The sequence below is a fragment of the Monodon monoceros genome, unplaced genomic scaffold, assembly GCF_005190385.1.
Source record: "Monodon monoceros isolate NGI ecotype Baffin Bay Population unplaced genomic scaffold, NGI_Narwhal_1 Super_Scaffold_18, whole genome shotgun sequence".
Lineage (NCBI taxonomy): Eukaryota > Metazoa > Chordata > Mammalia > Artiodactyla > Monodontidae > Monodon > Monodon monoceros.
Window position 1 is genome coordinate 128,000,021 of NW_021703774.1, and position 15,700 is coordinate 128,015,720.

The 15,700-nt window shown below is 33.3% G+C and overlaps 1 protein-coding gene across 8 annotated transcripts in view; it reads left to right on the plus strand.

Moving 5' to 3' along the window:
- The window catches only part of DOCK7 (dedicator of cytokinesis 7), a 210,406-nt gene extending 195,714 nt beyond the window's left edge, over positions 1-14,692 (plus strand). For 2 of the 8 annotated variants that reach the window (XM_029228228.1, XM_029228222.1), the window contains 7 exons: positions 414-539; positions 2,108-2,197; positions 2,311-2,547; positions 2,901-3,044; positions 4,235-4,341; positions 10,775-10,942; positions 13,824-14,692. In XM_029228228.1, the coding sequence (XP_029084061.1) occupies positions 414-539; positions 2,108-2,197; positions 2,311-2,547; positions 2,901-3,044; positions 4,235-4,341; positions 10,775-10,942; positions 13,824-13,866 (915 nt within the window). In that variant the 3' untranslated portion in view covers positions 13,867-14,692. Of the gene's footprint in view, positions 1-404; positions 540-2,107; positions 2,198-2,310; positions 2,548-2,900; positions 3,045-4,234; positions 4,342-10,774; positions 10,943-13,823 lie in introns of all 8 variants that reach the window. The other 6 variants (XM_029228220.1, XM_029228223.1, XM_029228224.1 and 3 more) reach the window with 5 other exon arrangements.
- The last annotated feature ends 1,008 nt before the right edge of the window (positions 14,693-15,700 follow it).

Sequence of the window (15,700 nt, forward strand, 5' to 3'; positions counted from 1 at the left end):
GTTTTTAAATTTAACTTTAGTATGCTCTAATTTCAGGATAATTAGAATAGTTTGTTTTATACCAAGCAACTTTTCTTGCAATAAGGAAAATGAGTTAATTTATCTCAATTGTATGGAAATAAAAAAAAAATAGACCTATGTGAGGACATCACTTGGTACAGTCCCTGAAAAACATATGCCATATATGATTTGGTAAAAGCCCTAATTGCACAATGTTATTTGTTAGAAATAATGAAAAAAAGAAAGATTACTTTGTTTTACTTTCATTTGAAAAATAATAAAATACTGTAGTTTTGAATTAAAGCTTTTGCAATGTGTTGAGAATTTTGTACCATAGCAATCTAAACAAAATGTGTAAAACAAAAAGACTTTGTATTAAAGTTTCTTTATTTTCCTACACCTAGGATGGTAAGCGGATGTTTGGCACCTATTTTCGTGTTGGTTTTTATGGAACCAAGTTCGGGGATTTGGATGAACAGGAATTTGTTTACAAGGAGCCTGCAATAACCAAACTTGCAGAGATATCTCACAGATTGGAGGTGAATGCTGTGGCGGTTCACAAAATGTCATCTTTAATTTGTATTTTCTGTGGTGAATAGACTTTCAGATCCAGATCTAATCATTTAATAAGCCAGATCCTGCCAAATAAACTACTCCTTTAGAATTAGGATTTTTGATAGGTACAGTAATAGTCTTTTGAATTTTTCAAATCTTTTATGGCAACAGTAAAATAATATTATTAACTTGATTTTTTTGAGGGTCTATTTTCACACATATTTTAGAAATCCTATATCTTTCAGAATTACTGTGATTTGTGGAGAAATGTGTAGTATTATCCACATTTTGAAAAAGGTATAAGGTATTAATAAGCATGGAACTAGAATTAGAACCCCAAGGTATTTCTGACCCAAGTGCATTATCTTTTTGGCATAACTGATACCCAGTGAGATAATCTTTAGAACTTAAAAGCTTGAAATAATACTTTAAAAACACTGCTTAGAATCCCTTAACCTTTATGCAGCTACTTAATTTTCACAATAAATAATTAATTTTAATGTTTATGAAACTAACCAATCTTTTCTGCTATAGTTATCCTTTCCAACTTTTCTCTGTTCTTGGTTCTCCAAGTGTGGTCCATGGACAGAATCTTTACTGACATCACCTGGGAGATTGTTTGAAATGCAGAATCTCAGACCTTACCCCAGACCATCTGAATCAAAATCTGCATTTTAACAAGATCCCCAGATTATTTGTATAGACATAAGAGTTTGAGAAGTAGTGCTCTAGGCTAGTTTTTATTCTCAGCTGATGTTAATTTCTCAATGTTGTATTCTTATTGGTGATTTCACAGGGCTCAACTTCCATAAATTGGTTTAAGCTGGACTTTTTGTTTTTCAAGAGCCTATTAAGTAAGTCTTGGGAAATATTGAGACAGTATTTCCCAAACTTAGTCATAAAAATTATCTTAGAGGGAGGAGTGGCTGTTCTCTTTTGAGGATTGAGATTTAATTTTTCCTTTTGAATAGCTCCATCCCTTGCCCATGCTGCTACTCAGTGTCATATGGAAAAGTCAGTACATTCTTGACCCAGGGTTACCTTTTCAAAATCTGAAATTTTACAAAACTTCAACAAGTCAATGCTTTTATTTGAACATTCTGGAACATTACATTAATAATTCAGAAAAATGAATGGTTGCTCATTGACTGCAAGAAATTAGGCTACATCAAACTCAATAAAAGTTAATATCCTATACATCAAGTATAATGAATTTCTTTTGTCTCTGCTTTCTATTCCCTTTTTGTTTTTTTTTGAGGACCTCTTGTGGAATCCTGTATTTTCAGTGGTGAATTTGTTTTTTTTTGTATTTTGTGTTATTTAAAATGAGTAAATGGGAATAATATCAAATAAGTATGGACTAAGGCCATGCTAATTTGATAGACTAAATTTAACTTTTGTGAATGCAAATAATTATTATTTTGTAATTATTGACATGGTTATACAAGAACTTACTAAATGGCCTGATTTTGCTCAGGAGTCTCCCTCAGAGACCTCCTCTGTTTTCTACTACTGTTAACTTCATGTGAAAGATTTCTTTTTCTTATTTTAGGGATTTTATGGAGAAAGATTTGGAGAGGATGTGGTTGAAGTAATCAAGGATTCTAATCCTGTAGACAAGTGTAAATTAGATCCTAACAAGGTATGGTTGATTAGACTGTAATGACACATAGGTATATCTTTGAGACTGATTTTTTTTGGGAAAGACTGAATGATGATTTCACAATGAAAATGAAGAACTTTTTCCTTTCCCAGGCATATATTCAGATTACCTATGTGGAGCCATACTTTGACACATATGAGATGAAGGACAGAATCACATATTTTGACAAAAATTATAATCTTCGTCGTTTCATGTACTGTACACCCTTCACTTTAGATGGTCGTGCCCATGGGGAACTTCATGAACAATTCAAACGGAAGACCATTCTGACTACTTCTCATGCCTTTCCTTATATTAAGACAAGGGTTAATGTCACTCACAAAGAGGAGGTAGGTCTCCAAATAGGGAAATAGAATTAGTGGAGCAAATACATTGGAGCCATGTGAAAACAATGTGGATATAGCATTGTGTATCATTCTCACGTGGTAACATACTAGAACTTTACCCATTTTTAAGTCATTAATTTTCAGCTTCTTTTCTAAGTCCCTAATTCACCCTTCGCTTATGCTTTAAAAGGTTGATTTTTTAATTTTTTATTTAGTGATCCAAATTTTGGAATTTTATTATTAGATAATAGTTTACAATTGGTCACCACTTTTTTCTTATTTTAATTGATTGTGTATAAAGCTCACTAAATATTTTTCAATCAATACACTGACCTAATAGATGTTATTTGACCCAGATCATCTTAACACCAATTGAAGTTGCTATTGAAGACATGCAGAAAAAAACGCAGGAGTTGGCATTTGCCACACATCAGGATCCAGCAGACCCCAAAATGCTTCAGATGGTACTCCAGGGATCTGTAGGCACAACAGTGAATCAGGTTGGAGCATTTGCTAATACTGTGCGATTTAAGTTATAAATGGAATTTTGAATGATTTCATTATTATATTTTACAGAGATCACAAATAAGTGTCAAAGCAAGTGAAAATATGTTAGAAGTAGTTGCAAAAGTTAAACTGAAAAACAAAATTTTTAGTATAATCTCAGTTATTAAAAAATTTTCACACCTGCCTTTTATACTGCCTGTTTTTCTAACTATCTGTTCTGAAACATTCTATTAAGGAGGGATAGATTTCACTCAAAATGGCCTTTCCTTTAAAAGCTTGTACTGAAAGAATGTGATCTAAAAAGAAGGACTCATTTTCAGAGCTACATGTTACACGCATGTGTGTGTACCTACTCTCTTAGATACTCCCTGATGTTATCTTCTCCAGGTCTCCTTCACAGTGAGCTGAGGACAGTAAATAAGTAATGTGAAATCATTTTGAAAATTTGAGTAATGTACGTACACAAGACACTGTTGTTTTGTCGTATGCAGGTTAGAAGCTGTCCCCGTTATCTCCTTGTAATGGGTTCATTCAGCTTCTTTTGCTGATGATTAGTGAGTAGTCCAAGGTAAGGGAAAATCCAAAAGAGCTTCAAGTAAGAGTTCACGTAATATATCTTACCTCTTTTCTGGTTAAAGAAATGAAGCCAAAAAATGCCCTACCAAAACTGAAATGAAGATTTTAAGACCTTTACCTCCTAAAAGTGTACGTGACTTGGAGGTTTTACGTCCAAATGACGTAACTTACAAAAGATCACCTTTAATTCGCAGTATTAGGAACACATTTGGAATGCTGAGGGAAGCTGTTTTAGTAAAATCAAGTGTCTAATAATCAGTGGACTCACAACTGATTGTCACTAGCCTGACAACTTTTATATCTAGAATAAATGAAAGAATATAAAAAATATAAGGCAGAATACATTAATGAATACAAGAGTCAGTCCTTTAGCTCCTACTCTTTTTCTTTGAAAAATGAACTAATAAGTTCATTGCTGTGGGCAAGAATATAGATTTGACATTAGGAAAAACTAAAAATGTATTGTCAGAATCCATCTCTGAAAAGTTTTAATATAGGCATAGACATATATGTATCAAGCTTAGTGCTAAGAAAAATGGTTTTGGCAAATTCTATCTTTGTGAATATATGAAAAACAAAAACACACTTTTATTTTCCTATTTTACAGGGGCCTTTGGAAGTTGCCCAGGTTTTCCTGTCTGAAATACCCAGTGACCCAAAGCTCTTCAGACATCATAATAAATTGCGACTCTGCTTCAAAGATTTTACTAAAAGGTATTCAAGGTTTCCTACATAAAGATATTCAAATTGAGACTGTCCAATACACAGTTTGATGTGAGAGTCTTCAGGGACTATTGAAAAGAGAAACTATAGGAAAATGGTTCACAATGAGAGGTTGTCTGTGTATAACTTACTATGCCTTATGTATGTATATCCCTGCCCCCCAATACTGTGTATAATGCCATGTTTTAAATTTTAAAGATTAGAAAAGCCTAGACTCAGGAAATTTTTTCAACTTGAAACTATTATTAGTTTAACATTTAACTTGAAAGCTGTTATTTATTGTGAACATTGAATGTGAGAGTTTCTGTTTCCTTTCCCTCAGAAAATATACAAGCAGCAAACTTGGAAGCAAAAAATTTACGTTCAGATCTTATCCTTATCATTTTATGTCTCTTTTCCAGGTCACTTAATCATTATGATCCTCAGTTTTCTAATGTATGAAGTAAGGATAATAATATTTACCTCATACAGGGAGGTTGTGCAAAATAGGTGAAATAATCCATGGTGTCAGGGTCCCCAAGAACACCCCCAGTTTTGATGATTTGCTAGGAGGACTCACAGGACTCAGCATGTAGTTGTAGACCTGGTTATGATTTGTTACAGTAAAAGAGTGCAAAGTAAGATCAGCAAAGGGAAAAGGCACAGGGGGTGAAGTCTAGAGGAAACCAGGTATAGGCTTCAAAGGGTCCTCTCCCAGTGCAGCCACATAGGAGGTGCTAATTGTTCCAGCAAAGAGTTGTGGCAGCATATGTGAAATGTTGTTTACCGGGGAAGGTCAGTAGAGACTCAAGTGCCAACCAGTATTTTTATTGGAGGCTGGTCATGTAAGCACCTTTTCCCTGACAGGTACCAAAATTCCAGACTCCCAAAAGGAAAGCAGGTTATTTAGCAGAAACTATAGTGTTTGTATAAGTAGTTCAGGCACAGTGAGCCACTCTTATCTTCTGGGTATGATAGGAACCCTTCCCAAATCCAAATTCCCAGACAGTAACCAAGGGCCAGCCTTGCAAATAGGACCTAAGGATAGCAGGCTCAGGCCTGCTGTTAACTCTTTTCTTCACAAATAATACTTGGCATGTAATAAATAGGTATTCAGTAAATACTAAATTTTGAAACAATACGGGAAAATAGTCATCAACTTGATACTGATTCCTGCTTTACTAACACTATGAGCACAAAAGAGGGAATGATAATTTACTTGATGATGTCAGGGAAAATTTCACACAGGAATTAACATTATATATGGACCCTGAAGGATGAATATTAGTTTTTCAGGCAGAAAAGAGGGGGAAGGGTATACTAAAAACAAACAAACAAAAAAACCAGCATGAGCAAAGTTCAGAATCTGTTCTGAGAGAGATGAATAGTTTAGTGAAGCTGGAACTGTGCAATCTATGAAAACAAGTAGTCAGACACTGGGAAAGTAGGTTGGAATTAGATTGTATGGGCCTTGTGTACCATTAAGTAAATGACTTGTCACTTAACAAAGCAGCATCAGAACCATAGTCAGAATCCAGTCTTTGACTCCCTATTATGGTTTCTCTTATCAAATTATGAACTATGATTTCCCTTATCAAATCATTCATTGAAAGGGTTTATTGGGGTAGACAGAATTTTACTTTATATCAGTTTTGTCGTCAGGAAAATATGAGGCATGCTAACTTGTTCAAGTCTCTTGAGACAGTATTTTCCTTACTCTCACTGCAATAGCTGTCATGAATATCTGTCAGTTTCTCCTGCGTGAACATGGTAAATGTCTTTTAAAAACTTCAGATAGCTTCATTGGAAGTCTGGGATTTTATAATCTGATTATTGAGCTAGACAACCTTATAGGTTTGGTTATAGGAAGCATAGCTCCTAATGTATGGTATAGATGAGCTGCCATAGTAAAAGAAAGAAAGCTGCTTTGTACTTGTAGAATTAACTGACTTCTATTAGGACTGACATATACACACTACTGTATATAAAACAGATAACTAATGAGGACCTACGATATAGCACAAAGAACTCTACTCAATACTCTGTAATGGCCTATATGGGAAAAGAATCTAAAAGAGTTGATATATGTATATGAATAACTGATTCCCTTCGCTGTACACCTGAAACTAACACAACATTGTAAATCAACTATACTCCAATAAAAATTTTTAAAAAATTGATTTCTAACATTAATTTTATTATTTGGGAGGTTTCAAATAAGAACCAAAATATCCCTGCTGTGCTTGTGAGCCAGATGATCTTGAAACAATACATACTTCTTTAGGTCATAGACATTTAATAATAGATGCTTATTTTCTTGCTGTTATTTTGGAATTTTTACCATGACTACGATTCTAAAACAAGTGTCCTCCTCTTTGTGTATATTTAGTATAGGGTAATGAAGTCCTGTAGTCTGCAGGTCTCCTTAAGGGTTACCACAGAGAAGGTTTTCTCCTTTTAAATTACAGAAAGGAAAAAAACAAAACAAACTACATGATATAAACCTTACAAGTCATAGCCAATACTGCCTTTTTAATTTTTGTGTGTATATATTTTTATGCCAATATGCATATATATTTTACCATAGTTCAGTGATAATATACATATTATCTTAAATTCTTATTTTTCAATTAAAGTTAAAACTGTTACTCTAATAGTTATATTATCTCATCAAATGTCTGAATTTATGTTGAATTTAAGTGTGGTATAGTTAACAAATGTATCATTTTTCTTTTGTTGAATTAAAATATTAAGCATGAGATGACTGGGCCAAAGTACATAAACATTTTTATTGGCCCCTCATATGTAGTCTATTCCAAAAAGGTTCTAAATATTAACAGTGCCAAGAATGCAAGTGTACTAGTCACAGTACACCTTACTTTAAGTAATGCCATTTAAATAGGGTGTCTCTTGTTAATCAGTTTAAATGGTACTTCAGTTTGCATTCTTTTATTCCTAAAAACAATAAATACTTTTTCTTGTATTTACTCTTTATATTTTGGGGCTTATCATTTAAAACTTGTTTTCATTAAATCTTGAGTAGATTCAAAATAGTATTTATAACATTTGCTATTAAAGAATAGGGAGGAAAAAGTCATGTACCTGCCACCCAGCTTTTAAGAAACAGAGCATTATCATTGCTTTGAGATCCCTCCTCACATGCCCTTTTCTGATATTATCACCCTCCCTTCCTTCAGAGGTAACCACTACATGAATTTCATATTTGTCATTTTCCTTATTGTTTTCATAGTTTTATCATAAATGAATATATCCCTATTACACTATTTAGTTTTGCATGTTTTTTAACTTTATATAAATGGAGTGTACATATTCTTCTGTGACTTGCTATTTTTAATGTTTGTGAGATATTGCTGTAATAAATGTTGCTTTATTTATTTTATATGTTTCATTGAATGGATGTGCCATGATTTATTCATTCTTCTGTGGATGGACATCTTGGCTGTCTCCTGGTTTTTGTTTTTTGTTGTTTTTTAGTTACAAAGAATACTATTCAAATATTTCTTTACCTACTTCTGGAGGTACAAGAGATAGCCTAGGGCTTATATACCTAAGAGTAGTGTTGTTGGTTCATAGGTTCTACTTCAACCAGATAATGTCACATCTTTTTCCAAAGTGTGAAGCCAGATTTACATTCTCACCGGTAGTGTTTGAGAGAGTTCTTATTGCTATGTAACCTCACCAATATTTGATATTGTCTGACAGTTTTTTACCAATCTTGTGGGTGTGGAATGATTATGTGATTATGGATTAAGTTTGCATTTCCCTGATTACCAGTGAGGTTGGACATCTTGTCATGTGCAAGATGTAAAGTTATATGTTCGAGTTATTTTTTTTTTTTTTTTTTTTTTGCCATTTCCTATTGGATTCTTTTCCTTACGGATTTCTAAGAGTATTTACATATTCTTGGATATGTAATGCTTTATCATTTGTAAATATCATAGACACCTTCTCTGAATTTGGGGCTTAGCACCTTTTTTTTAATAAACAGAAGTTGTTAACTTTAATATAGTTAAATAATTCAGTCTTTTCTGTTATGACTATTGCTTCTTGTGTCTTAAGAAATTTTTTACCTGAGGTCAGAGTAACATTCTATGTTGACTTCTAAAAAGTCAATATAATGGTATCTCTAAAATTCAATATAGCCTAAACAAAAGGGCAAGAAGGCAAAAAAGGCCTTTTTACTTTTTAAAAAAAATCTGCTTAAATTTGATTTTTGTATATGGTTCAAGGAAGGGATCAGTTTGATTTTTGTCTGTACTGGTAACTGAATATGATGTAAGATAGGGGTCAGATTTCTGTTCCCATATGGATGTGCAGTTGACCCAGCACCACTTATTTCAAAGATTACCCTTTCTCCACTGCTTTGCACTATTACACATCAAGTGCTCACTTTGTGTGCATCTGTTTCTAGGATCTTTGTTTTCTTCCACTGTTTACTTATCTCTCCTTGAACTAATATTATGGTGTTTTAATTACTGCAGCTTTATAATAAACTTCCATATATGATAGAGCAGTTCCTCTCATTTTGTTCAAGGACTACTTTTGGCCCTTTTCCTTTTGATATAAATTTCAAATTTTAGAATCAATATATCTCTCCCTCTACCCCACCCCAAATAATAACCTGAATCTGAATCTATAGATCAACTGGAAGAGAATTGACTCTTCCAGTCCATGAATACGGTATACTTCTCCGTTTACTTAGATCTTCTGAATGTTTTTTTTTTTTTAATTTTTTTGTAGAGGCCTTACGTATCTTTTGACTTATTCTTTGGTATTTAATATTTTTATACTTTTGTTAATGGTATCTTTTAAAATTATATTTTCTGTTTGCTGGCATACAGAAATGTAGTTGAATTTTATATGCTTTACATGAGAATACTGCCAAATTCACTTGTTAATTCTAATAATTTGTCTGTAGAATCTCTTTCTTACAGTAATGTTTAGGACCTCCATTACTGTGTTGAATGGGGATAGTGATAGAGGGCATCATTTTCTTGTTTCTGATCTAAAAGAAATTTTTTCAGCATTGAGTATAATGTTTTCTTCATGTTTTTGTAGATATTTTTAATTAGGTGAAAGAAGTTCCTACCTGTTTGTAGTTATGCTAAAAGTTTATCATGACAAATTTTAAAATTTTATCAGGTGGGTTGTATGTGGGGAGTAGGGATGTAATATGGTGTTAGAACAGTTTCATAGTATTTTGTTTGGGAGTTTTGCAACTGTTTTCATGGGTGAGATTGAATTATAAGTATTTTCTTACAGCCCCCATTAGGTTTTGGTATCCCAACCTTGAAAAATGAGTTTGAAACTCTTCTCAGGAATAGTTTTTTTTTCCCCTTACACCCTGGAATAGTTTTTTATATACTCTGGAATAGTTGTGTTACAAAGGGATTATCTGTCCTTAGAATGTTTAGTAGAATTTGCATGTTTATGTTTTCTTTGTGGGTAGATTTGTGATTTGACTGATTTGACGGTTTTAGGATTATTCATATTTTTGTTTAATAAATTTTATTCATACTTTTTGCTTAATGTTTTTGGTAATTGATCTAGAAAAGTAGAATTTCATATTTATTTGCATTAAATTGTACATAATATCCTCTGTGCCTTTATAAACTTATGCTATATTTGACTTTATGTCCTATTTTTTATTTCTAGAAGAGGATACTTGGCCTTTTCTCATTTATTCTTGCCAGAGCTTAGTCTATTTTTTTAGATTTTTCTGACAACCAACTTTTGCATTTTTTAGTATAGAGCTATCATACTTTAACATTTTATTCCGTTCCTTATACTTTGAGTTTATTCTGTTCTTTTTAAGTTGCTTGTTAGCTCTTCAGTTTTAGTCTTCTTTCCTTAATATAAGCATTTAAGGCTATATGTTTTCCTCTAAGTATCACTCTAGCTGCATTCTACAAGTATTGATATGTATACTTTTTTTAAAACACGCTTTTTCCATTTATCTATTGGAGTCCAGATATTTTTTCTTAAATATCTGAATAAGTTGGATAAAAGATATTATCAGATCTATTCAGTTGTCAAGAAACATTTATTTGAATAAAGGCAAACCACTGTACGAGATGCCATTGTTGCTACATAAATGAGTACGGTTACATCCCTTAAAGAACTTTTAGTCTAGTGGTGATGTGTGGGGGAAAAAAGGGTGTCAGATTTAATATTAAAGTATATATAATTTTCAATTGTGAAAACTGGAAGCGGATGTTAGATTTTAAAGAAACTCTGTTGATCATCTGTTCCCTGCTTTAAACCTAATTGCAAGAGAGGATGTTTTACATACAACTGAAAAACTCAATGTCCTTGTCACGGTGAATATATATATATATATATATATATATATATATATATATATATATGCATGCCCTAAAAGTATGCCAGAAGAACTCTTTTGATAACACACTGTTTTTCCTAGGTGTGAGGATGCCTTAAGAAAAAATAAGAGCTTAATTGGGCCAGATCAAAAGGAGTATCAAAGGGAACTGGAGAGAAACTATCATCGCCTTAAAGAGGCCCTACAGCCTCTGATAAACAGAAAGATCCCTCAGTTATACAAGGCAGTATTACCTGTTACCTGCCACAGGTATGCTTATTTTTTCTATTACTTTGGATATCTTCAGAAAAATGAAATCTGCTTTAACTATTTAAAAGTGAATTTATTTAACTTTTATTAAATGGTTTCAAATATTGTCTTCTGAAACCTAACAAGTTCAACTTATGTAAGCCTTTCATCATCTATACCTGAATCAGCCTACAAGATAAAAGTCAGTTCTTTCTGTAATAAAGAGAATAATAAAGTTGTTTTAAGAACTCATACTAACCAGGAAACCACACATAAGTCTGGCCTCCTAGAACTGTTCCTTTTAATGTCCTGTCACACTTTCTGGTATTTCTATGAGAGAATTTGCTAGAATATACTTGAAGCCAGGTATTCACTTCCCTTATCCCTGACAGTAAATAGTATAGAGTATGTTCTTCTAGATTTGTATTAAAACAGATAACCCCACTGAGTATCAAGACGACTTCACTATTTTTCTTCACTTTCTAATTGTGACAAATAAAATTAGAAGTGGAGGTAACCTGGAATTTTCTACAACTGACCATAATTCTACTTGAGCAGATAATTTAATCTTAGATTTCTCCTCTGTAAAATAATACCTTGAAGAGGTTGTTGTGGAGATTAAATGGCATGTGAAGTTCCAAGGACAGTGCTTATCCTTTTAACCCCTGAATTCCAGACAGGGCATGTTAACTGCTAAAAGTAAACTGCCTTCTTTGCATTTTGAAGTCCAAATGTACATACATCTATTGAATTGTTGTGGCACCAATATTTTACCACCCTTTTCTTTGAATTATGGCAGTGAAGCTATTAAATTGTACTTACCTGATCAATTAATATTTGGAAGGTCTTTGAAGTTGCTTATATAAATGGAATGTAAATGCAAAGTATAATAATACTACAGAAGAAAGTTTAACTGGCTATTTGATCAAATGAGAATATTCCCTGTTCTTCAGTGATCTAATATTTGTGTACTTCTAGGCCTCTGAAAATGTATACCAAGTGCCTGCTGTATGTCTTGTCCCCTACAGGGAGCATGTAGACAGACCATCTACAGGAACAGGAGACGAGGAGGCCTGTTTTAGATCCTTTCTCTGGCAGAATATATTATATTTTGCTTCCACCATCCTTACAGTGATGCAAGACACCCTGGGTGGTTTCCTCTTGAAATTCTTGATGGGAAGCAACACTAGTTCCCTCCACTTTGGGCTTCCCTTTCAATCTTTTTGGAATTTCTTACTTCTTGCTGCTCTACCCACCTCCACCAGTCTTACAGTCATTGGTGAGAGGTCCTGGGATGGGGTGCTGGGTCCCTGAAGTAGTCAGGAAGTCTCCTAATGGTAGTCTCACTTCCATCAAATCTCTCCAGCTCCTTTCAATGGACAATATTGTTCCTATCTGAAGGAAGCTTTCCATTACACCATTACCCTGAGTTTTGCCTTCCTCTCTGATGGTTATTCCTCCAAGCTTTAGTTCTTAATATTTGCAGGCAGTTTTTTGGAATTTAGAAAATCCTTTTTCTTGATGAACACTCTTTTAAGACTGCTATTTTCCAAGAAAAAACCAAGCTTCAAGATTCAAAGCTGAACATGATCTCTTTGTACCTGTCCTCTCCTTTCCTGGAGATTGGAAACCTTAAGAGACTATTAACGTTAATGGCAGGAAAGATAAGCAAAACAAACCAGCTTAAGGAAAAAGGAAAATACATTAAGTATTGAAGAATTATCCTCTTCACTCTTAATTTCTTCAGCACTTAGAAAATAAAATTCCCGTAGAACTTGAACTTTTTATCTTGCTGATTTACAAAATCTGGAATATTATTTTGCAGAAAGCTTAGGAGGTTTTAAGATGGTTGTTCTCACGGTATAATCTGGGACCCATGCAACGGGTCCCTCGGACCTTTTCAGGAGGTTCCTGAGTCAAAACAAATTTTCATATTAATGCCAAATATTTTTTTCATGCTCATTCTCTCATGAGAGTACAGTGGACTTCCCCAGAGACTACGTGCCATGTAAAAGATTGAATGCAGAAGCAGATATTAAGAATCTAGGGGCTTCCCTGGTGGCGCAGTGGTTGAGAGTCCGCCTGCCGATGCAGGGGACACGGGTTCATGCCCCGGTCCGGGAAGATCCCACATGCCGCGGAGCGGCTGGGCCCGTGAGCCATGGCCGCTGAGCCTGTGCTCTGCAACGGGAGAGGCCCGTGTACCAAAAAAAAAAAAAAAGAATCTAGGCTTTTTAAGCCAGATGTTAAATATGTAAGACTGCCACTCTTCTAAAACTGTTGCAAATTACTTTTAATAAACAGTGCTGTTTACAGTAACATGTAACGGGTTATTTTATAAAATAATTTTAAATGTTCTTAGTTTTAATTTCTAATATGGTAAATATCAATATATAATCCATAAACAAAAGCTTCCTTGGGGGGTCCTCAATTTTTAAGAGTGTATAAAGGACCTAAATCCCAAAAAAATGAGAACCACTGATTTAAGACTTACAATTTAATATTTTAAGTAAAACACTTGCATTTTGCCTTTTAATAACCCCAAGTAAATCTTTTCCTTAAATCTCTCCCATTATCCCTTAGTTCTTGTTTAATCATAATACCTAATATATCTTTTGGACAAATGAATAAATGATCAATGGACTTGGATAGAGTGGTTACTATAATATACTTCTAATCTACAGAGAACTCTACAAGTTAGAATATATAAGGCAGAGTGTGTAGGATAAGCATGTAACTTGAAGTGTTAAAAGAGCTTTGGTGGCAAAAAAAGTTTTAAAGTCAATAAGCTTTTGGTGGCAAAACTTTGAGATAATTGGCAGAAAGAAAGCATGTAAACATATTTTACAGGATTATATAAAAATTGTTTACTTATAACTATATCCTTTCATTTTCTCTCCAGGGATTCCTTCAGTCGAATGAGCCTGCGCAAAATGGATCTCTAATATAAATGCACTTGTTTTATTCATTTGAAAAAAGCCATGTATTCAACATTGAGTGTGAAAAGAATTTAAGAACTTTTGAAAAAGACTTGGGACTTAATTCTGGAAATTATAGTATTAATTTACTCATGGAAGAATGCAGTGGCCAAACAATATCAAATGGCGATCGCTGAAGTTTGAGAATCATGGCTGTGGTTTCTAATGTTCTGGTAATATGCTGTTATCTTTTTTAAGACATTTTAATGACTCAAAGGTACACTTACATTTACCATTATTTATACCATAGCTAATGTTAAATTTATTTACTTTAAGTTTGTATTTTTTAATTTATATTACCATTTATAGATTCGTTTTGGAACCATTTTAAATGTAGTAATTCTTATTTTAAAGGTACTATTAAATATGTGAACGTTTACACTAATTTTACTGAGACTAAAAAAAATTTTTTTACTGACAAAAGCAGAGAATAAGTTAGTTGATTCAAGAAACAGTTCCAAAAATAGCAAAATGAAAATCATAATTGACACTTTATGGGCCCAGATAATAGCCCCAAAATTAAATAAATGAATAAATTAATGGGTGGAAATAAATTATTGATAACGGGTTTGTAAAGTCTTAAAACTGGTTTCTAAGGTATTTTCCATTTAGGCACACAAAAAAGGGATTTAGAATTGCAGAAGAAACTTTACGTGATAACTTCTGTCTATAAATAACGATTACATACTGGGATAGCTAATACCAGTGACAGTAGTTTGACTCTCAACATTATAGTAATGATAGTAGTATAAGCAGACCCGTAGCAACTAAAATGAATGATTCCTGTTTTAAATTAAACAAGACAGTCACTTCATCAGTTTTTAGTGTTCTAAACTGGTAAATTAGAAATCTGCTTTAAACTTATCTTACATCCCCATAAAAATAAGAGAGCTGGTGTTTGATTTTAAGCTACCAGCTGAATGAGGTATAGTTATTTTTTGATACTTGTATAGATTTTACAAAGTGTATGTATAAAAGGTAAAATTAGCTGTTAATTAAGAGCTAATTAATTTAAAATTGTAACTTTATGATATGAAAGACTAATGCAGGTTTTTTTCCAACATATATTTCAATTATTTGGCAAGTTTTTCCAAGGAAGTGCATATTAATCATTTCTGGAAGTGTTTGAACATTTTTTCTTTGTGCAGTATTGTAACTTATAGAAAGGTATCACTTGTAATCTATCCCTTTGATCTACTGATCACTTACATGAATCACTTAAGAACTGATCGAATATGGTACCTTCATTCTCCTGAGAGCGTAGATGTGACGGCTGATATTCCCCGCTCCAGCCTACCTTTACAACAGGCAGTATTATCTCAGATTCCTCTTTCCTAGATCAATTCAAAGACCGAATCACAGAAAGGTTTTTCAGGTGAGTCTACAGGTGGACCACAACAGGTGAAGTAGGAGTCAGAAAAGCATAACCTCAAAAATATATATTTGGGAACAGAGGATCCAGATGGTCAGTAAGGAAAGGCAGAGTCAAGAACGGAAACTCTTTAAAGCAAACAGAAAAGAAAAGGTAACTTATTTACATACTCTCTCCCTCTTTAGGGTGGGGGTGGGGGGAAGAATATTAAGTAATTCCTAGGTAATTTCTCATAAAGTTACACCTGTGTAAGAGTTTGGATTGTCACCTATCTCAGGGACAATATCAAGAACTTTAAGATTTATATAATTACGATTTAATTATCAGACTAATTGTCTGACGTGAAATCAGAAGAGGATTCCTTTCTTAAAACACTGGTGTAACATTTCCTTCCTAACTTACCGTGTTCTTCAATTTTCTTAAAACAAA